The sequence below is a fragment of the Colletotrichum fructicola genome (assembly GCF_000319635.2).
Source record: "Colletotrichum fructicola Nara gc5 chromosome Unknown KSG_Nara_v1_contig04, whole genome shotgun sequence".
Taxonomy (NCBI): Eukaryota; Fungi; Ascomycota; class Sordariomycetes; order Glomerellales; family Glomerellaceae; genus Colletotrichum; species Colletotrichum fructicola.
Genome location: NW_027094054.1, coordinates 3,995,778 through 4,016,931, shown reverse-complemented (window position 1 = coordinate 4,016,931; position 21,154 = coordinate 3,995,778). Strand labels below are relative to the sequence as shown.

At 54.9% G+C, this 21,154-nt stretch overlaps 7 protein-coding genes across 7 annotated transcripts; 3 read left to right on the top strand and 4 right to left on the bottom strand.

Moving 5' to 3' along the window:
* Positions 1-133: 133 nt before the first annotated feature.
* On the bottom strand, positions 134-898 carry CGGC5_v007914 (Uncharacterized protein; the record flags this gene model as incomplete). The annotated part of the gene is made up of 2 exons (XM_032020959.1): positions 134-744; positions 874-898. The coding sequence occupies 2 exons, from the start codon at positions 896-898 to the stop codon at positions 134-136; spliced, it is 636 nt and encodes a 211-aa protein (XP_031882035.1).
* Positions 899-2,332: 1,434 nt separating this feature from the next.
* On the top strand, positions 2,333-5,864 carry SPT7 (Transcriptional activator SPT7; the record flags this gene model as incomplete). The annotated part of the gene is made up of 3 exons (XM_032020958.1): positions 2,333-3,416; positions 3,469-4,622; positions 4,668-5,864. 3 exons carry the CDS (start codon positions 2,333-2,335, stop codon positions 5,862-5,864), a joined length of 3,435 nt encoding a protein of 1,144 aa, XP_031882033.1.
* A 1,606-nt stretch (positions 5,865-7,470) lies between these two features.
* Positions 7,471-9,017, bottom strand: CGGC5_v007912 (uncharacterized protein; the record flags this gene model as incomplete). The annotated part of the gene is made up of 4 exons (XM_032020957.1): positions 7,471-8,148; positions 8,198-8,359; positions 8,409-8,903; positions 8,958-9,017. The coding sequence occupies 4 exons, from the start codon at positions 9,015-9,017 to the stop codon at positions 7,471-7,473; spliced, it is 1,395 nt and encodes a 464-aa protein (XP_031881976.1).
* A 609-nt stretch (positions 9,018-9,626) lies between these two features.
* Positions 9,627-10,869, top strand: CGGC5_v007911 (uncharacterized protein; the record flags this gene model as incomplete). The annotated part of the gene is made up of 3 exons (XM_032020956.1): positions 9,627-10,187; positions 10,238-10,567; positions 10,615-10,869. 3 exons carry the CDS (start codon positions 9,627-9,629, stop codon positions 10,867-10,869), a joined length of 1,146 nt encoding a protein of 381 aa, XP_031882032.1.
* A 946-nt stretch (positions 10,870-11,815) lies between these two features.
* On the top strand, positions 11,816-13,029 carry CGGC5_v007910 (uncharacterized protein; the record flags this gene model as incomplete). Its single annotated transcript, XM_032020955.1, has 2 exons — positions 11,816-12,426; positions 12,504-13,029. The coding sequence occupies 2 exons, from the start codon at positions 11,816-11,818 to the stop codon at positions 13,027-13,029; spliced, it is 1,137 nt and encodes a 378-aa protein (XP_031881975.1).
* Positions 13,030-14,621: 1,592 nt separating this feature from the next.
* On the bottom strand, positions 14,622-16,743 carry CGGC5_v007909 (Eukaryotic translation initiation factor 2A; the record flags this gene model as incomplete). Its single annotated transcript, XM_032020954.1, has 2 exons — positions 14,622-16,103; positions 16,156-16,743. 2 exons carry the CDS (start codon positions 16,741-16,743, stop codon positions 14,622-14,624), a joined length of 2,070 nt encoding a protein of 689 aa, XP_031882030.1.
* A 1,914-nt stretch (positions 16,744-18,657) lies between these two features.
* On the bottom strand, positions 18,658-20,392 carry CGGC5_v007908 (uncharacterized protein; the record flags this gene model as incomplete). Its single annotated transcript, XM_032020953.2, has 8 exons — positions 18,658-18,673; positions 18,730-18,776; positions 18,908-19,349; positions 19,399-19,874; positions 19,921-19,988; positions 20,039-20,075; positions 20,126-20,145; positions 20,194-20,392. The coding sequence occupies 8 exons, from the start codon at positions 20,390-20,392 to the stop codon at positions 18,658-18,660; spliced, it is 1,305 nt and encodes a 434-aa protein (XP_031882031.2).
* Between the last annotated feature and the right edge of the window lie 762 nt (positions 20,393-21,154).

Here is a 21,154-nt window from a genome sequence, read left to right as displayed (position 1 = left end):
AAGCACCATCAGAAACCTTGGCAATTTTTCTCTATGACGAAACACGCTACTAGGATAAAGCCTTCCGAACGCCAGATCGTAACTCCGTGGTCATCCATCATACATCAGTCTCCCTGTTCTCGTGGAGTATGCACTATTCAGCCCGCTTCTTGGACTCGCCAATGTCTCCAGAGTCAATGTCCTTGCCCTTGACTCCGCCAATGTCACCGTCGGCATCGTCTTCGTCCCAATCGTCCACCTGATTCTCGTCCCAATTGTCCACCTCTTGTTCAAGCGTCCGTCCGCTGCCGCCACCCACGTCGCCGCCGTCCCTCGCACCACTCGACTCGATGACGCCCGTCTCGTGGCCCTCGCCGAGCTCAACATCCTCGTCATCCTCTCCCGGGACAGGTGCGTACGTCTTGGTGCGGCGTTTACGTTCGAGCATACGCTTGTGATACCATGAGCATAACCCTATGCTCGCCAGGGAGCCCACAACGTTGGCAACAATATCGTAAAAGTCGAACTCGCGGCCGTTGGGGAGGAAGCCCTGCAGGAACTCGGAGCCAACTCCGAGGACGAACGTGCAGACGGTCAAGGTGAGGTTGAGAGTACGGCGGCGGTTGGTATCGAGGATCCAGTAGAAGACGAGCGTCAGGAGGAAGAATGTTGCAAAGTGCAGGACCTTGTCGTTTACATATTGGCCCAGCTGGAGGGAGGTAAGGCCTGCGTAGCCAGCGACGAGGAGGAGGGCGAAGAAGACGCCTGCAGCAGACCAGTGTTAGCTAAGAATATCCCTGGCAGACATGGGGAGCTCGATTCGGATCTGCGAGACGGATGGATCCCACCCAGATGGAGGGCTAGATCCAGGGCCAGCTGAAGCTTTTGACGCACCTGCAAAGGGCAAGCGTATCCGCATTTCGAAGGGTCCTGCGGCTCTTGCAGGGTGTGGTTTGATTGGATGGGATGCAGTGTATGTAGCTCGGTTCGTGGTCGAAGTGAGCGTTGTGCGTGGGTTGACTCGGTAAGGGTAGCAGTAGCTTAGCTACTAGGTGTCATGATGGGACGGGATGGTCGAAGTGGTTGCTCAAGGCGAGAGAGAGAGCACGGCAAGACAGTGCAGGTAAGTAATGAGGAAAGGGTATTCGTAATGGGGTTCGTCACAGACGAGGATGTGAGGTGTGTCCAGCTGGCCGGAGCTTCCAGACGACTGGATCGGGAGGGAGAGAGCTTTTGCTGGGCTGCCAGGTATTGGATTGGATTGGATTGCTGCGGGAACAAGCACCACCTCCATCCACTGGCATTGGGCAGAACTCAGCCCACTGACGAAAGAAGATGTGCACCGCACCACAAGCTGGTGGCGGGCGGGACCTGCTGGACGCCCCAGGCTGCGAGGGACGAGGACAGGGGTATGCCCCCGAGGTTTTTTTTTGGGGTCGGTACTAGGTGGCCCGGGCGGGTTATCCCGTGGGCCGTGGAGGGCATGGAGAGAAGCGCGAGTCGCGATGTCTCGTCTGGGAGGACGCGTGGTGGCCTCTTTTGATATGGCGGATGGTTAAATGTCAAAGTGCAGCGGGATGAGGGTGTCGCAACAGCGGTGGTGGATTATCAAAGTGGTCGCCGAAGCGCACCGGACTGACCTGTGCAGTCAGCACGCATCACCAGCCCGGCGCAGCATTACAGAGCCTGCCGCAAGCCAAACTCTGCTGTTCACTTGCTGGGCTCATTGCGCACAGCGACGGGTTGGTCATCCGTCACGTGACGACATCATACGCGATCCGATCGCTGGGGATCCAAGGGGGAAGGGGAGTGCGGTAGCCTGGTCGCCTCGCGCCGTCGTCGGCACTCGAGGTTCCTGTACCTGCAGTCGGCGACCGCGACACTCAACATGACCCCAGTGCACGTCTTTTCTGGGTCCGAAAAATAGATGAAAGTGGTGATTAGCAGTAAAAGAAGCCTCTCTGTAATTTTGGGATTGATGCGACATTGCGGGTGGCAGCCGTTGCTTGCCCGCAGGTGGCCGTCCAAAGTCCTCTGTACCGCACCCAGCGGCCGGCTCGCCGTGTTCAGGCAAGGGAAAAGTTCCATCGCGTACACTTGGTACGAGCCTCTCCAAATCCTCAACCTCACCTCTTGGAACAACGCCAAAACCCCCCTATTACAATCCATCAGAACATCACAACCGCGACCCATCACGTCCTCAGATTCCGTCGGTCATCTCTATCGATGTCGCTCTTTTCACTGATGCGATCGTAACACCCCTTTGCCGCCCGGACTCGGTCCCTGACGAGCGCATTTTGCTGCGCATGGCGACACTCGGCCCGCTTGTCGCTATCATCAACAAGGGCTCAAGATGTCCCTCCCCAACGGCCAGCACGCATGGCAACCGCCCTCTCTCCATCACCAATCCTCCAGTCGCTTGTTCCATCAACTTGATGATGGTTCCCAGCGAACTGGAACCCCCGTCGACAACTCCATGGCTTTGATGCCTGAGGCACAACCTGATATTGAAGATGAGCGACGCCGCGCCTTGTTCAAGGATCTCTATCACAAGAGCGAGTCAAAGATCTCGCTGCTATTCGCTGATGACGGTTCATACAACTATCCCGCCATCGATGCCCTTCGCCGCCCCTCCGCCCCCTCCCCCTCCATCTTACCCCCTACCACCGACCATGCGCCGATCCAGGAGCCTCCATTAAAGAAGGCCAAGCGGGTCATCGACGAAGACGACTATGGCGATGACGACGACGAAGACGATGAAGACGCGACGGATGCCGACGCGCACAAGTCGAAGAACGGCACCGCGGCTGCCGGCGCCGGCTCCCTCCTCTCCCCCTCCAAGTCCGGCAGTTCGCCCGTGCACTCCGTGAGCTCCCCCGGCAAGCAACTCGATAAACTCAAACAAGCCGATGGGTCCCAGGACCTCGCAAAGACGAGCGAGGATGCGCGCAAACAGCTACAAGAGGCGCGCAACGCGACCGAGGAGGCCGCCAGACGCAGCTTCCATACAGTATTCTATACCCTCGAAAACGACCGCACCGCCATGCTCGAGCAGCAGCAGCTGGAAGAATCAGAAAAGCAGTTGCAGGCAGAGATGGAAAACAACAATAACCATACCACTACCAACAGCGCCCAAGCCGAGAACCACGGTTCGCTCAGCAGCGCCAACCTCGGCGCGTCAAGTCTGACCCTCAAGCATCTGATTGCGAGGATAGACTTGAAACGCGACCAAGTTCGCGCATCAGACGCGGAACTCCGATCATTGATGAACGAAGTACGAAAGAACCGAAGTAAATGGGCGAGCGAAGAGAACGTCAACCAAGAAGAGTTGTACGAAGCCGTCGAGAAGGTCTTGACAGAATTGAAGGCACATACGGAATACTCGACGCCCTTTTTGCAAAGGGTGAACAAGAGGGATGCGCCTGATTACTACATACGTAAGTCTCTAGGCAGACGGATTTCACCAGGATTGGCTAATGACCTCCGCAGTGATCAAGCAACCGATGGACCTGGGAACCATGACCAAGAAGCTCAAGTCTCTCACGTACAAATCCAAGGCGGATTTCGTCACCGACCTTAACCTGATATGGGACAACTGCCTGAAATACAACCAAGATATGGGACATCCTCTCCGCCGCATGGCCAATGGAATGAGGAAGGAGGCAGAGAAGCTTATCCCCCTCATCCCAGACCTTGTTATTAGGCCACGAGCCGAGGTCGAGGCCGAAGAGCGACGGAAGCAGAATGGCGGCGAAGAAGACGGCGGTGATGACTCAGACGACGAGCCGATCATGTCATCTCGTGGGCGTACAGCAGGCACCAAGGGCGGCAAGTCCAGGAAACAGCCAGCCGACCAGAAAGAGGGCACACCGAGTGTCGATCAGAAGCCGCTGCTCCAACTCAACGGTCTGCTTGCCAAGGGACGGGAAGGCTCCGAGGCCGTCGACGGTAGCAATGGCTTCGGTACACCAATTGGCGGGTCAGCCACCCCTGGCGGCATCAACGGGCACTCCGGCATCGGAAGCAACGCCGACGCCATGGACATTGACGGACCAACCCTGAACGGCATGGCTTTAGGGCAGGCGCTCAACGAGGCAGCAGAACAGGCTTACGAGGACGACGAGTACAAGATCTGGAAGCAAGTTACAAAGAAGGATCGTGCGCTCATCGCCAAGGAGCGGTACCAGCTCTTCAAGGACAACAGGCTCAATGTCGACGCGCCTGCACTCCTCCGAAACAAGGCAGGCATTCGCTGGTACTTGAGGAACCAGAAAGAGGCCGAGTCCTTGGGCGTCATCAGCCACTCTGCCGATTCTTCAGCCATCGCCGCCAAGGAAGCAGCAAAGCCTGCCGAGACTCTTGCGGAGGGCATGGAAGGCGAAGAGGAGAAGGTCGTTCCCGCGTACTACGAGCCTCTGACGGTCATCCCCGACATCCAGCCCAAACTGCAATGGATCGAGGACGGCGAGGGTCACGTCATCAACCAGCACGAGGAATATCTTCGGCTGATCCCTGAAGGCCACTTTGTTGCGCCCAAGAGCAAGTTGACCAGCAAGATCGACACCAACATTCGTCAAATCCAAGAGACGAGGAAACTATCGAGCAAGATCGGCGTGATTAAGCAGATGCAGATCCAGACTCAGGTTTGTCCGACGACGCAGCTAAGAGAACGAATCTAACTTTTCCAGGTTTACAACAACCAGTTTCCCAAGTCCAACTACGAGGCGTTTGTCGAGCAGGACGCCGAGCCCTCTTTCATCGCCGACGACGGGCCCGTCATTGCCCCGGAGACTTGCCACAATGCCCTGCAGCGGTCCGTGGCCAAGATCCTCTACCACACCGGTTTCGAAGAGCTCCAGCCTTCTGCCATCGACACTCTGACCAGCATCGCGTCCGACTATTTCGAGAAGCTCATCCACACGTTCAATGTCTATCGGGAAGCTGAGAAGAAGGAAGCAGTTCGTTCTGAACACGGACCTCGATTCCAGAACCGCTTCACTCCTGAGGAGGTCATTTTGCATACACTGGACGAGAACGGCTGCGATTTGGTCAACCTCGAGTCTTATGCGAAGGACGATATCGACAGGCTGAGCACGAAGCTTGGCGGTATTCACGAGCGCATGAAGCTGCATCTGACCGAGCTGCTGCGTCCTGCCCTTACCCAAGAAGCTGGCCAGGACGGAGTCGGAGCCTTCAAGGACGGCAGCGAGCAGTTCGTTAGTGGCGACTTCGCAGAGGACCTTGGTGAAGATTTCTTCGGATTCAAGGCGCTCGGTCTGGACAAGGAGATGGGTCTTGATATGCTCTCGGTTCCTCTTCACTTGCTCCAGTCTCGCGTGCGCAACCAGTACCAGATGCAGACACAGACCACCGGCACCGAGGTCACAGACTTGTTTGACTCGCTGCCGCCTGTGGACCCCGTCACTACGGAGAACATCCACGGACAGATTGGCTTGATCAAGAACTTCTTCCTCGCCAAGTTGCATGCCAATAGCGACGCTCCCCTCGTCGAAGACGAGGAGCTGCCTGTCAAACAGAGGAGGCCTCGCCCGCGTCTTGGTGCATCCGGAAAGATTGTCTCTCCGCAGAAGCGACCTCCCAAAGAACAGATCGCCCTCGCCAAGAAGAAGAAGAAGATGGAGTTGGCGGCACAGGCTCAGAAAGAGCAAGGTGCCGTCAACGCTTCTCCCGAGAAGGGCGGCAACACCACGCCGGCGAAGAAGGTCAAAAATGCCAACATTAACGGTACAGGCCCCAACCCGGCTGCAATCGCCCTTCCCCCTAGCATGGAGCGGAACGAGAGCGTGCAGAGCCAGGGCAATGCCAGTCAGACCGACAAGGATGAGGGCATGGGCATGATGAGCCCCGAAAGCATTGAGAGGTGATATTGGTCATGTCCGCACTTCTCCGTATATATACCCCCCGCAAATACGACCTGGACGGTGTGATACTGTCTTGCCGCTTCTAGAACGTAACCCCACGGCTTCTACTTTACTACCTACCACCCCAGGCACATGGTCTCATCACTGTACTCCACGCCTGGGCCGTCTGTTATCATACATTTTCAATATACGTTTCCCCCTTTTTTCATCCCTCGGCGTTGGGTTCGGATCATCATTCGGTCGTATGGGAAGGGAGACGTAATGCAGACCAAACTACATGGCATGCTATTGCTAAGAATATTGGGATACCCAAAAGCCAACGACTGGCCTTTTTTTCAGGGACTCTGTGCTGTCACAGAAGGCCAAAGAGTGGCCACATTTTTATCGGGCGGATCGTCATGTTTTGAGACGCGGCAAATTTGAATTTCTGTTTCTTTCAGTCTCGTCCTTCATTCCGTGGCCCTAGCCGATAGTCCTTGCTTGGTGTGCCGCGGCGCGGAGAAACCATGCCATGGACCGGGGATGGTACACGTTTCCTACTACACTCTTGGCTATTATAGTGCACGACATCAAAACACCCGCCCTCAGTATGAGTCCAGGGAAGGGAAAACTTTTTTTCGCGTAAGAAAGACATGGATTTCGGATGGGGATTGACTGACGGATTGGAACGGCAACCCCGCTGGGTGGCATCGATATCGTGTTTCTTGGTTTGGTCTCGACGCGATTTTAAAAATTCTGTTTCATGGCATGCGGAACGTGGACATGCCTTCTCTTTGTCTAAGGTTGACGTGATGTCAGGGGAGGTAAAGCTGATAGATGAGGGGGTGGCTTATTTGCGTGATGTTGGAGAGTCGCAGTAGTGAATTGACACGAGTTGAATGAAGTTGCCCGATTGCATGTCATGTGTTGTGTGTTACGTCAACGTCTAGTCGAACATGAGGATGGTATTTATCCAAGGCAAGGTCAATAATGCTCATCATCAGAAATGGCATGCACCACGAAGAGAGAGTAGTCTTCTTCACAACCCTGAACAAGCCAGAGACAGCAATGAAAACAAGAAAAGGGTGCATCAACCTGGAGGCAGTGTAATACCAGGGACACTAGAAAGTTCCAAAGATTAAAAAGGTTGTAGACCCCCCTATGCGAGGGACCGTCGAGCCGAGAGAGCCCGCCCCTCCGCCGTATCGGGCGGGACTTTCCTGTGAAGATGTCAGTAAGGACGAAGAAGAGAAGGGGGGCGAGGACGAGGACGTGTATGAGGATGAGAATGAGGAGGAGAATTGAAAAACTGCGGAGGGGCTAGCGGCTGGCCTTATATTGTTTCCCAGCGGGTGCCGCGATCAGTAAGCGACCGCAGTGGTTCTTGAACGAGAGTCATCAGAGAAAGGTAGGGTATGGCCAAAGAGGTTGAGAAGTAAGGACTCCCGAAGAACGCAACCCAACCGAGTTCTCACACACAAGCTAATCGGGTCAACGATACATCCAGGGGTTCTCAACCTCGAAGTTCCTAAAGCTAAATTCAAATGGACCAGTAGATCGCAGGCCCTGGCCAGGCACCACTCTTTGCAGCGAATGTATTGTGAACTCAAACGAACTGACGAGCGCCCCTCTAGTTCCATACAAAGAGTGTGTTGGCCAAGAAACTACCCATAGCACCACCACCACTTTGCCTACTGAAGTATCCTATAAGTCTCATGCAGTCTTTGGAGGAGAAGCCTTCGGTGAGCATTAGATACTTGATGGCCATGCCGATGGGAAACGGGGCAGCGTGCATTCCAAAGGTTCCAGCTTCGGGTTGGAAGAAGACCTCGACGGCGTCGGCGATCAAGAGACAGTATGTCCGCGGGTTTGTCCGCTCTGACAGCTCCATCACCTCTATACCTGGCAAGTTTAAGGTGCTACTCAGCACTGCGTGAAGTTGACTGTAGACTAGAATACAGACCGTCCAGAAGCATGTCATGACGTGGGCGACGGCGAGTTCGTCAGCTGTGGGGTTTTTGTATTTCCGCTCGTGTAAATCGTGGAGGATGTCGGTTGGCGGGCTGAGGTTTTCGAGCCACCAGACAATTTCCCGGTCCAGACGCTGGTATGTCTTCATGAAGCGCTGACAGTTGTAGTTGCTTGGGTTGCTTTTCAAAATGTCGACTTCCTCGAGTAAAGCCGGGACGTCGGTGAGAATGTCTAGCATGACGTCCTTTCGGGTCTTTGGGATTTTGGCCCACGGAACTGTCTTCCATGCCATGTCGCTAAGGAAGCTTCTCTTTCTACTCATGCACCCAGCTATGGCCTATTTAAGTCAACTTCCGCTTGCTGAATCTCACTGTATGTAAACTTACGAGGTGCATTCTCACTCCCGAGAAGATATGGTGTGCGTGGCCTTCAATAAACGACTTGGGGCCTCTTTGTTGGATAAGAGCTAGCTCACCCAAGTTGTGGTTATGCCAGCTTCTCATCTGAGATCCGTCGGCCTGGACGCGCTCCTGCGTTCCGTACAGAAGCTTGCCACTGTTAGTATGGGATACGTCAAGAATACACAGGCAACTTCACCTCAAAGAGTCCAAGTCCCTGCGACGCAACCATGACGGCGTCAGACTTCCATCTTTTGGAATGTTGCAGGCTTACATTCACCTCACTCAAAGCCTGAACGTACGTCTGGAACCCCTTCGCAGTGGAATATGCCTGGCCATCCTTTTGTCCTAGAGTGCTCAAGGACATGGCAATCAAGGTTCGACGCAGCCCATCGTCATCGTGGTAAAGGTCCCTAGCCGAAGAGACCCAGCTGTAGACAGGGTAGTTGGCAGATATTTCGGCGGAAGGAGTTCCACATGGGGACCAGGCATTCCACAGAAGGCCGATGTACTTGTCCTCATACGCAGAGCGAGCCAGCGAATGTGGGAGCACTACATCGGTACAAGACGGCTTGAATGTTGTCCGTCCAGCCTTCCCCGGCCCCGTTACGTTGATGAAGACCTGTCGTCGGTCATATTCACATATGATGTTAAGCCTTGAGCAGTTGCCGCAGATTGGCTGTTGGAGATCACACTTGGACAGGTCAGGTCTCCGGATTTGAAAAGGCAACGCCGCCTCTTCACTTACACCCTTCTTCCGCTGCCGACATGTCCGACAACCCTTGGATCTTCCTGCAACGCCGACCATTGTGGGAAGATTGTGCTGGCTTGGCAACGTAGATGGAACCCTGGCCACATGTCGGGGCGCAAAATCAACTACTTCCAGTCCAGAAATGTTGACGAAAGACGCAACCTGGCGGGAGGTATGCAGACCTTTATCTATCTACCCGCTCGAAGGAGCTCATTCTGCGCGCCAATCAAGAATGAGACTTATGCAGCCCTACGGCGTAGCTGACAATATTCAGGGCAGATGCGGGGGAGACGACATATCTGCTGGCAAGATGCGCCCGACTGAGACACAAGAACCAATCACGACTAACTCACGATTGTCTCTAAGCCCAAAAAGGACCATTTTGCGCCGTCGATATTGCTATGTCTCTGCTGTATGCAAGCCAAGTCTCATGTGTTGCATCGCTTGCGAATGTGCGAAATCAACATGATATTTCGAGGCTGCGATTGAATGGTTTACAACAAGACATTTGTAAGGTGAGGCCTCGTGTATATAAATGATGGTGTTGCTCTGTTCTGGACTACCAGTTGTCTCCTGCCTCCTCCTTCTATCCATCAACTTGCCTCTTCCCTGAGCCTGCACATACACGCAGCATCAAGAGTTGCCCTTTTATTGCAGCTACTCACAATGGCTGCAACAAACCAACCCAACAACTTCGCCGCCAAACTTGGCAGGATACACGAACTTCTGGGCTTCCGAAAGAGGTATAACTTCATCCTCTTCGTCAACTTTGCGGGCGCCCTCATGGGGTTCACCCTAGCCCGCCTGATGTATCTCAACTTTGACAAGGTCTTCTGCGGACCGGGCTTCAGCACAACTGAGCGCGCATTACCCGGCGAGTGTTATTACTACCGCAACTTCACCGTAGACCGGATCGGGATCATCATGCATCTCGCATGTATCTTGCCTGCATCGTTCCTCGTCTGTTGGCAGTTCGTCCCCGCCATCCGGCGCAGATGGATCATCTTTCACCGAATCAACGGCTATGTTATCCTGGCATTGTCTGTCCCGGGCACCATTGGTGCACTTATGCTTGTAAGACATGCTGTTGGCGGTGGTTTAGAAGTTCAAGCCTCCGTTGGATTCCTCTGTCTCGGTTTCTTGGGTTCACTTTTCATCTCGATCATTCAAATCAAGAGATTGCAGATTGAACAGCATCGCGCTTGGATGCTTAGAGCTTGGTTTTATGTAAGTTACCGCCTCGCCATCGTTGAACCTTGCTGACCTAGCCTTGACAGGCCGGCGCCATCATCACATTGAGACCGATTCTTCTTCTTGCGGCGCTCGTCATCAGCAAGCAAGGAGGATATTACGTCTCTCTTCCTTGTGCAGTGATCGAACACATGCTGGGAGCCGCGAATGTGAATAACACCGCGGTCGCAACGTCTTTCCTCTTTGAGGGGTGTACCCCCTACACGTCGGGGGAAAATCCGAACCAGCAGGTGCCGATCGAGGCGAACTTCTTTGACAGGTCAACTCCTGCACCAGCCACGGCATCTCTACACGCCAGTTTCGGTATGGCTGGATGGTTGGCGGGCGCAATACATGCAATTGGAGTGGAAGTCTACGTGAGTTTCGTGAACGACCCTACCCAGGCAAATACTAAAATCGATAGCTGCGTCTCACTCCAAAGGAAGCAGAGAGACTTCGGCATGTGTCCTACCAACGACAGCTGGAAGCCGGCATGCGCAACCCTGGCAGTGCAGGTCTGACGCTAGACAGACTGGGAGTTGAAGATAAATGGGAACCAAAGGATTCCGGACGACGTGACGGAGACGGCGGGAATTCTCAGGACTCGGGCAACTCGTGTCTTGAGACTGGAAGTACGGAGAAGCAACCTCAGGGCTATGCTGAACGATCTATAATGTAGCTTACTCACCATTTGTACCAATGTTGTTATCCGCGCGATGTAAAAGCAAGCCCTACGAACAAGGCACAACCTCTGGGCAAAACACCAAAACATCAAAAACATACAACACCGGGCATTCGCCGGTCGTCACCGACCCGACTACTACTCCAGCCCTCATTGGCTTATCTATGGGAGAGCGGACGGGATCCCGAGTTTTCCAATGGGTATGGTCGTATGTGGTGGTTAGACATCGTGAGATTGAACATATGGCCATCAGGGTGTAAGAGTTTCCACAACGAACGAACTCAAACTGCTCAAAGACTCACGAAGAGTCATATGACTGTTTAGGAGCACTCGCAAGGTTTGAAAACAATCATGGAGACCGCCTTTGTGGGGTCGCTTAAGACCCAGTTCACCCAGTTATTGATAGTGGGCTCAACCTTGGAGCCTCACCTCACCTGTATTAGAGAACCTTGGGCTTTGGGGAAGGAGCAGTCCTTAGGACTTGCTTTAGAGTTGATATGGTTGACCCTTTTTGCTCTTACTTCCTTTTTGGCCATTTCAGCACAACCTTAATTTTTGGCACCTTCCTGCCCTTCTTTTCTCCTATGGCTCCCTTTTTAAGGAAGGCATCGCCGCTTCGGTCGGGCAATCTTTTCTCTTCCTTCCTGGCAACAGTTCCCATACTATCAACGTTTAATGCAGTATTTCTTCACTGAACCAAAAAATGGCTACGCAAACTTCTCGCGCTCTTCCTCCTTCCCCTCCCCTTCCTTCCATTGCACTTCCCTCCCTCCCCTTCGCCCTCCCATTCACCCTCCGCCCTGCCCTCCACCTTGCCCTCCCCGACACTTTCCTGTCGGCCAAAGACATGGCGAACCGTGTCTGAAAGTTACCCCTGCGCCATACACGCAAGTCCTCCCTATCGGTCTTTCCAAAAATATGAGGTAGCTAACAGGCTGTTAGAATGTCTGAATTCAGACTGGCGGACGAAGCGGCGGAGGAGATTCTCGCGTTCCTGGGCCTCACCTACGAGATCGACTTGTGGAGCCATGAAGTTCCCACGTCTCTCATTCATCTCAGCGAGTGCGATCAGGACGTCTTGTCCGAGCTCTACGTTTCTTACCTGATGCCAACCGCTCGTTCAATTTGGTGTCAACCCAACTACTATGGCATCAAGGAAAGGCTGATGGTCGACAAGAAGGAAAAGCGCGCCACTACGAAAAAGAATGACGTCGTTGAGAGAAAAGAGGTCGTTACGAAAAGACTTCTAGGCAAGAAGTACCCTCTCTTGGAGAACAAGGCCTGGAGACAATGCCATGCCAAAGCGAGCAAGGTCCTTCGAATCTGGCGCAAAGATCTCTCGCGTCTCTTCCCCGAGCTTCGACCCGACGACTATGTGCCAGAAGATGAGCCTGCTGACGAGTCTGCTGACGAGCTTGCCGGCGAAGATGAAGTCACAATTTCAATGAGTAACCGCGGTAGCAAGCGGAAGGCAGAGGCCGCCGCAGAACCCAAGCCGAAGAAGCTCAAGACAATCGCGGCTGCTCCTCCTAAATCCCCCACGAATCCAAACCAGTATGGCAGACTTCCACGCCCTCTCAACGTTGCGCCATCTCTTTTCTCATCACGCCCCCTCAGAGCGGTGGGAACAGCCCAGTCCTCGGCGATCTCGACGATTTCGACGACACCGACGACGAAGACCCCCTCCCAATGGGCAGACGACGAGGCTGTCCGGTCCGCACTCTCGAAAGAACACCGCCTCCTATCTCCTGCCCTCCGCCCTCCGCTGCCTTACCTATTCGCGCTATGTCTTCCAAGCCTGGAGCGGCACTCAAGCAGGAACCCGAGACCAGCGAGGATGAAGATGAGGATATCTTACCCATGGGAAGACGACGAGGCCGACCGATTCGCACTCTTGAGAGAACTACGCCCGTCATCTTCTGCCCTCTGACCACCACCAACCTGCCCATACGCGCGATCTCGTCGAAGCCAGTGGAGGCAACCAAGAAACAAGATCCTGCGAAGCCCGACGACGAGATCGAGTTCGTTAGCAAAGCCGTTTACGAGGCCGCCGTTGCGGGGCGCCAAAAGACGGAGCGAAAGATCAAGAAACTGGGCAAGAAGATTAAGAGCCTGAGCAAGATGATTGAGAAGCTGAACGAGGATATCCAAGCTTGATCGGTCTGCGTTGCGAAGAGGGGAGGAATGGCACCAGAGCCGCAGGGCGTGGCTAAACTGAGCTTCCACTTGGAATTGCATAGCACGATGGATTGTGCATGAGCGGTTGGACAGCTGAAGGCTCTTTGGCATTGGCTGGACGACTTTGAAGTGGCTTATGTTAAGGATGATATAAAACCCAGCCAGCCAGTGGTTTTGCAGTAAAAGATCCGAAGTGGTCTATAAAGTGCCAACTTTATAAGTAATCCTTACTTAATACTATTACTTCACTAGCAACATTTTCTTGAGCCCATCATTCGTGCCTGCTGTGCCCCCTTTATCTCAGGTGTCCTATGGATGGGATTCTCCTCACGAGTACTAAGAAGTGTTTGCAAAAGCAGAGGATACTTATATCAAAGTCTTCTACAAGACCGCCTCAGTAGATCAACCAGCCAGACGGGACATACATTGTCCACGATTACTCAATACCGAAAACCTTCTCAAGCTACTTCTACCCACGCTCTCTCTTTCCAGACCACACAAATCACAGAAGAGGTATTTGCAACTTCTTTCTCCCTCCCCCCGACTCCATTACTCGCCATTCTGTCCCATCACTGCCTGAATGAATCTTCAACTTTGCCGGCTGCTTTCACAAGACTCCAAAACGAGAATCACCTCCAAAATAGGAAATCACGCCAGACAGCTTCGGGAAAGGCCTCGCCGCCTCATGCCATGCACTCCCAATCCCCGGTCAACCCGAGGGGCACTAGCCAATGACATCCGTGGCGATACGCTTCTCTGCCGCCCTTGCATTGCGGCGAGGCGGGGATGTGGTCTTGCATGTCTTAGCCTGCAATGACCTATTCCGCACGTTAGTGCGGGGAGAAGGACGTAGGGGATGTACTGCTGCAGAGAAGTTCAGAAATCCAGGAAGAACAGGAGTATCGAGAGAAGTTGGTAGCAGCTGCTCTGTAGTCTAGCAGAGGTTGAACGAGCATCTTTTGAGCCATTTTGCCTCCTTCGTCACAGAAGACCTCACCACATCAGCTGAGAGCTTAGTCAAACCCCATGCCCCAGATTCTCCAGACTATATCCCACGTTTACTCTCAATGCGTTGGGATCAACCGTCTTACCTTCAACGTAAACCGCAACCTACCTTACTTGGTTCCTGAATTCCCTATTGAAAGTGTATCTCAGAGCTGCTGGCAATCGTTGGTTTTCAAGTAATCTCTCCAGTGAATACGCGACAGATTGTAGATGGTAAAACTGCCATTTGACCAGTACTGTGTACTGCTACCCTGCAATAGAGTTCTCTCACGTGGTTATCTGAATTCATCGCCGCATGTCTGCATCCTTAAGGATGTCCCTTTATTCAAGTAAACCTGCGCCTCACGTACTTTGTCCAAGACCCTTGCAAACACCTTCACATAAATCAAGACAAGCGTCACGCATGCAAAGCCAATTAAAGTGTGGCGCGTTCGCGCCATGCAATTGCATTTGTTGATCCTCTACGCATGATCCATACCCAGTAAAATGATTTAGTGGGATCCAGGTAGCAAGATGATGCCTCCTAGATTTTCCCCTTTTCTAACATTCAGGCCGTCCTGTGAAATTCAGCGGCCCTCCTTCTCGAGACCCTCCAGCTCCTTGAGCACAGAGGTCTTGGTGCCAATCTTCTTCATCTGGGTGTCCTCAAGCTTCTCGCCTCCAGCCAGTCTCATCTCGAGGTCCTCGATGGCACGCACCTTCTTCTGCAAGCTGCGAATCTTCTTCGCGTTGGGGTTCTGGCCGTCAGCGCCGGCGTCGTTGGCCGCCGCGGCCTGCTGGGCGTTGTTGGGCGCCTGGGGCGCACCGTTCTGGCCACGGTGGGTGTTGCTCCTGTTACGAGGCGCACCCGGGTTGCGAGAGTGGCTGCGGTGACGGTGGTTGTTACCGCCGCCGCCGCCGCCACGGCGCTCGGGGCTGCGACCCTCGTGGCCGGATCTTCCAAAGTCGCGCGGGGGAGGGGCAAGGGAAGCTCCGCCGCCGTTCTGACCCTCGGGGTTGGCCTCGCCCTCCTTCTTCTTGTTGTTGCGCTTCTTCTTATTCTTGAGCGCCGCCTTGGACAAATTCTCATCGCCTTCGGCAGTCTCAGCTCCCGGGATCTTGGGGGCCGCTCCGGGAACAGAAAACTCCGCGCCGGGCACACCACGACGGGGGCGGCCAAATCCGTTAGGTCCAATGGGCGCCGAACCGTTGTTCATGCTGACGTGAGCGGCACCTCCCTCGTCCTCACGCTTGAAGTGGAGGGGGGTAGCGAGGCCACGAGCACCAGGGGGGCGGTAGGCTCCCGCGGGCTTGCTGGGCGTCTTGACAGAGCCGAGATACGTGGCCGCGGACGCGTGCGGGGCGGGGATGGGGTTCATGGGGTCGCCACCGGCCACCTTGTCAAGCGCCTGGGGTCTCCAGAGAACGTTGTACAACTCGACCATATCCTCGTTGTACATAAGGGCACCGCTGACGTGCCAGAGCTTGACGCCGTTGTCGACACGGAGACGGGGAGAGGTGGTGGCCGTCATGATGTAACGGCTGTCCGGGCTCCATGTGCACACGCTGGGGTTTCCGCCCTCGATGGTGTAGAGCTTGCGGAAATCCTTCTCGAGGTCGTAGATGTCAATCTGGCCAGCCAGATTACCGAAGCCAGCAACCAAAGCGAACCGACCAGTGGGCGAGAAGATGATGGTGTTGCGGGGCCCAAGGGGGAACGAGTGAGTCGCGACGGCTCGGTGGTTGAAGATGGTGGTCTTCGCGGGCATGTATCCGTAGACGACACCGAACTCCTTCGAGTTCGGGGACCAGGAAACGTCGTGGATGGGGCCCTCCTTGTCGAGGCTGACACGGGCGTCAAAGGAGCCGTTGACGCTGAGCAGGTACAGCGTGGTCTCGCCGTAGTAGCTCTTGTTGGACTTGTCGACGTCGGTCTGGGCTAGCACGAGGATGCCGGTACCCAGCTGGTTCCACTTCAGCTGGACCTTGTCGCCCTTGAAAAAGGTCTTCTGGGAGATGGGGGCGTTGAATTGGGGAACGTTGAAAACCTTGACGGCAGCAGGTTGTCCCTGGACAAAGTTAGCGATTGCATTGGCATGATGACTTGGCGTGTAAACGTACCTTGCGCTCGGGAATGAAGACTGCAACGGCGTAGGAGCGGCCGGGCGCCAGAGCAAAGTCGGCAACGCCCTCGGCTCTCAGCTTGTTCCAGACGGTGCCGAGATCGTGGCTCTCGTAGAACTGGACTTCGTTGGTGACGAGACGGGCACAGTACTTCTCGTCGGCCGTGTACTGAAGGTTCCAGCCTCCTTGAGACTTCTGGACGTACTTGCCCAGGGGCAGTTTGTCGGCACCAGCAACACCTTCCTCGACGGTGCGCCAGACCTTCAGGTTCTTGGTCGCGTCTCCATTCTCGTCCTTGGCGGGTCGCTCCCAGGTGATGAGGAAGGTGCCGAGAGGAGAGAAGCCAAGCTCGTAGACGTTGAGGATGGGGAGGGCGAGGACCTGCTGGCCAGTGGAGGCGTCGACAACAGTGACAACTTCGGGGCTCGCCCAGGCAAAGTATCGGCCGCAGGGCGAGTATCCACAACACCGGAGGTTCCCTTCGGGCTTGACGAATCCAGAGAGCGGCTGGTAGGCCGGGGCAGCATCAAACAGGCCGATGCCCTTCTGGGTTCGGTAGGCAAACTGCAATGATGAGGACGCCATAACTAGTCAAAGTCACAGTGTGTATCTAGAGCAGATGTCTGTCGGAGTATTTGGACGTTCTTGGGTGGGATTTGATTCTTCTTCAATCGGGGGTGAGACCTGAGGTCGTCGTCGTCGATGTCGATGTCGATGTCGTCGGGATGGGCGGACAAAGGCAGATGGAGCTTGGTGAAAGTTGCTTGTAGGTCGAACAGGGGACACGGAATATCAATGGATGTTCCGGCTATGCTCGTGTGCAAGGAAGCTTGTTGTGATGGAATCGTCGGCGAGCGAACGAAACGAGACGGGCGATGTTTTCTGATCTAACGTCGGGATTTGATAGACAAAGCTGGCGTCGAAAAAGTCTTGAAGGCTTGTCGACGAGATGGCGTGTGACTGAGCAGCGAATGAGCTGACGGAGCAATCTTGATTCGTCCGGGGATGATCGAGATGTGCAGAGACACACGGGCGATGGGCGAGGAGGCAGACGACGGGGATTCGACGACTGGACAGCTAGGCTGGGCGATGACCGATTGACGGATTGAGCGACGAGAACCCAATGAAGAAAAATGGGAAGAACGCGAGGGGAGGAGAAGGGGAATGGGGAGAGAAGCACCCTGGGGGGGATTGGCGTGCAACGGTGCGTGTTGTTGTGTGGGCTGGAGAAGGGAAAGGGAAAAAGAGAAGGGTAGGAAAGGCGAAGTGGGATTTTGTGAATATTTTTTTTCTACTTCCGTCGCCTTCGCGGGTTCGCCATGGGCACTGGCACTGGCTGGATTGGATTGCTGGCTGCTTGCTGGCACACCCCGGTCGCCTCACCTCTGTGTGTTTTTTTCTTTCTTTTTTTGCCTGAGCACTTGCCAGGTACCTTGTCACTAGGGATTCAGTGGAAGGTACCTACTTGCTGCTGCTTGGGGGTGGTCTGTTGTCTGCCAATGCAAGTACCACTGTCCAAGATGCTTGAGGGCAATCTGGCCCCATTGCACACGCTCACAACTCGGGAGTACATGTGTAGCTGACTGGTCACTGGACGGTCCAAACGGAGAGTTATTTATACGATAATCATATTTGGCTCCTCCCAAGACGTCGTATGGAGGGCGGTTTGCTGACGTGGTGTCAGGTGTCCTTCAGCTGTGCTGAAAGGTACCTACATGTTAGAGTCAATACCAGTGCTGAAGGCCACAGCACCGTCCGCCGGCCGCATCCACTGAGGGTGGTGACTGGACCACCATTTCAGCCCAAAGGTGACCTCCCTAAGTGAGGTGGCCCACAACTCCCGGGCCCGGCCTTGTTCCATGGGATTTCCAGCGCGCAAGGCGTGGCCCTAGTCTCGGCTGCTCCCTCCAGGCGCCGCGAGAGATTCTGGGCCAATCACATGTTCCCACCCGCTTACGGCGCCGGCATTCAAGACCTCTGGTAGTGTCCTCTGGAGGAGGGAAGGGTCCAGTGCTTTTTAGTGGGCTAGCTGCTGAGACCCAATCGTTGCCCCGTCCCGCCCGGATTCTGTACGTGTCTTATTCATCGCTTCTTCACCAAGTCAATTGGCTTGCTGTGTTTCGTCTCCTCGTTAATGTTATCATCTTTTTAAAACAGATGACGGCTCTCGGTCTAGCTGGCTAACAACCGCAGCATGGCCTTCCCCCGATTCTCCCAAAACCTCACCACCGGCACCGGAACCCGTTGCCGTAATTGCAAGGCTAAGGTTGCTGGAACGCGGGCACGGCACTGACACCTCCTCGAATCAGCCACAGCCTCCGTCCGCGACAGGGACAGGACCTCTGCCGTCGCCGCATGAACCGCGTGGATTCGGCCCTTGCGCTGCGTCTCCGCATGACAAGGACGGAAATTAAGGCCCGGCTTCTGTGCTTCACACAGGGTTTCCTTCCACTGATTCCAGCACAACAGATACCAGATTGGCGAATGCGAGGCGGACCATTAGCATTGACTGCATCTGCTTGGTGTCAGCTCATCAATGACGGCAGCCGTATGTTGTCCAGGGTGACTTACTCTAAAGCTTCATTGAACCTCGCAGATTGCAGGGGTCGTATCGGTGTCTATGGCTGATACGTCTTGGACCATGGCGATGAATGCTTCAGCGTGAGCTCGGCATGCCATTGTCCGAAATTCTTTAGAGAAGTAAATACCAAGATCCACCTCGTCACCTACTCGGGCACTCCCGCCCAACATCCGGCAACGGCTTCAACATCGGCAGCGGACCCAGCCAGCCCTCATCGCCGCCCTCCGGACCCCTCGACGGGCCCGGCGAGTCGAAGTTGTGCGTCGGCCGCCGCGAGAACACCGCAAGCTCGATGTCGTAGTCCTCCCGCCGCGGCTCGCTTCTCTCCGTCTCCGGGCTCATGTTCGGCGTCCAGTTCGGCGTGGAGGCCAGCCTGTCCCTGCTCGTGGCGTTGGTGCTCCGTAGCCACGTCCTGTTCCGCGTGCTCCCGCCCGTGAACCTCGAGCAGCAAGACGAAAACGTGTCAATGTACTTTTTCGAAGTGTTCCTCCACCACGACGACGTCGACCGCGGTGTGTTGGGCGATATCCTATGGAGGGACCGTTGCTCGAGGAGGTAGTTGATGGAGGGAAAGCACGCGCATATCAGCCCGATGGCGAGCTCTCCGGTGCTGCTGGTTGTCAGCAATGCGTCCCGTTTGGTGGACGGACCCAACTTACACGGTCCAGTCGAGCGGGACAAAGTCGACGGTTGGATCTGTCGTGTCTTCGAACTTGAGCACGAGGTACATCCGATAGGCGGTGATGCCTACCGCGGCGCCGCCAGCTCCCAATAGCCCTACGATTTTGACCTTTTTCAGCAGAGAAACACGAAGGGTCCACGTCAGGATCACGGGGATCAGCAGGATGGCGAGATCGGATACGATGCCCAGCGTGGTGTCGTATATGAACAGCTTTGTCTGGTTGATGCACTTGAAATTCCGTATTGTCGGATCCCAGAAGGCGTTGATGGGGATGCAGACCAGTGTCTTGGCGACTTGGGCCGGGAAGTAGCAAATGAGGAAGAAGACAAGCAGAGCGTGCAGTGTCCGGGCGACGAACAGGTCGACGGAGAAGACTCGCACAACCAAGAGCAGGATGGCCACCTTGGTGAAGAAGGCGGCCGGGGTGTACAGGAGAGAGCTGATATAGAGCCACTGGTGAAGTCAGCACTGGCGATGTTCTCTCTGCTAGTCGTCTTACCTTTTGCAGCTCTAGGAAGTTGGCCTCGGTGATCTCCCAAATGTGATATCCTTCTCCGTGCCGAAGCTCTGTCTTGGTCAGCCACATAAAGGTGTCGCGAGGTAGCTGCCTCACTTACTGAAGAACACGGTACCGTTGAGCAACACAGTAAAGAACTATCGAGTCAGTGCTATGCGTATGCAGCGGTGAATCGTTCCAAACTCACCCATCCAAGCAGACAGCTCCCTGCAACCCTGTTAGCCAACATCAAGCAGCGTCAGCCGGCACACCTACAGTCCTCCAGTCTAAACCTTCCATGGGCTGACAGCTTCACATACACCCGTATCGCAAAGAACACGACGACAACGACCTGGATGATGGCCATGTAGACGGTATGCAGCGTGTGAAAGATGTCTCGCGGGTTCGCAAAGTCGGGCGTCTCCCCGGGAGGCGGCGGCGCCGCTCCGATCGGACCACTGGAGGAGCTGCTCATCACTGGGCTCAGTCCGGTTCCATGACGGGACGTCCTCTTCTCCTCTTCCGCGGGGATGATCGTGTATCACATCAACGGTCGACTCCTCACGCAACGGCATCCATCGAAACAAAATGTGGCGACGCGGGTTAAAAGAAGGACGACGATCGGTTGCTCCCGATGTCAAGATTGCGGGGTCCGGTGGGATTAAAAGAAAGGGTGTTGAAACTGCGGCCAAGAAAAGACAATCGTGTGCGAGATCAGGCGGGGAATGGGGGAAGGGGTCTTTGACATGATATCTCGGCATGAGGTTTCGCAAGTAGCAGCCATGCCGCGAAGGGGGTGAGCAGCAGTTTGGGCACCACACGAGTAAGACGACGACCTCAACTTACGATTCGGCGAAGTGCAGACCATCACCCCGACATCCTGAATCTGTGCTGCCCCCCCTTCGAAATCCAGACCGTCGCACTAGCCCCGCCCTCTCTTTGTGTTTGTCCAGATCCTGGCCCTACGTCTGAAGCTCAGAAACGGCTGGACCAAGGGGTTGTTGGGAAATCCACCCGAGCCGTGATTGGCTCCGACGGCAACGGCTGTAGTTTAGACACGAAAGCATCGTCTCATGCTGCAAGATCCGTGAGTGGTCCCACCGAGTCAAAGTTGAGAGGTTCTGGAACAAACACAAACTTTATCTACGGACGGACCTTGTCTGGCATCAGGAGCATCCCAGACTTTTCTTGCGAAAGCCCTGGTGGTTGCGAGCCACTCGAGACTGGCTGACAGGTG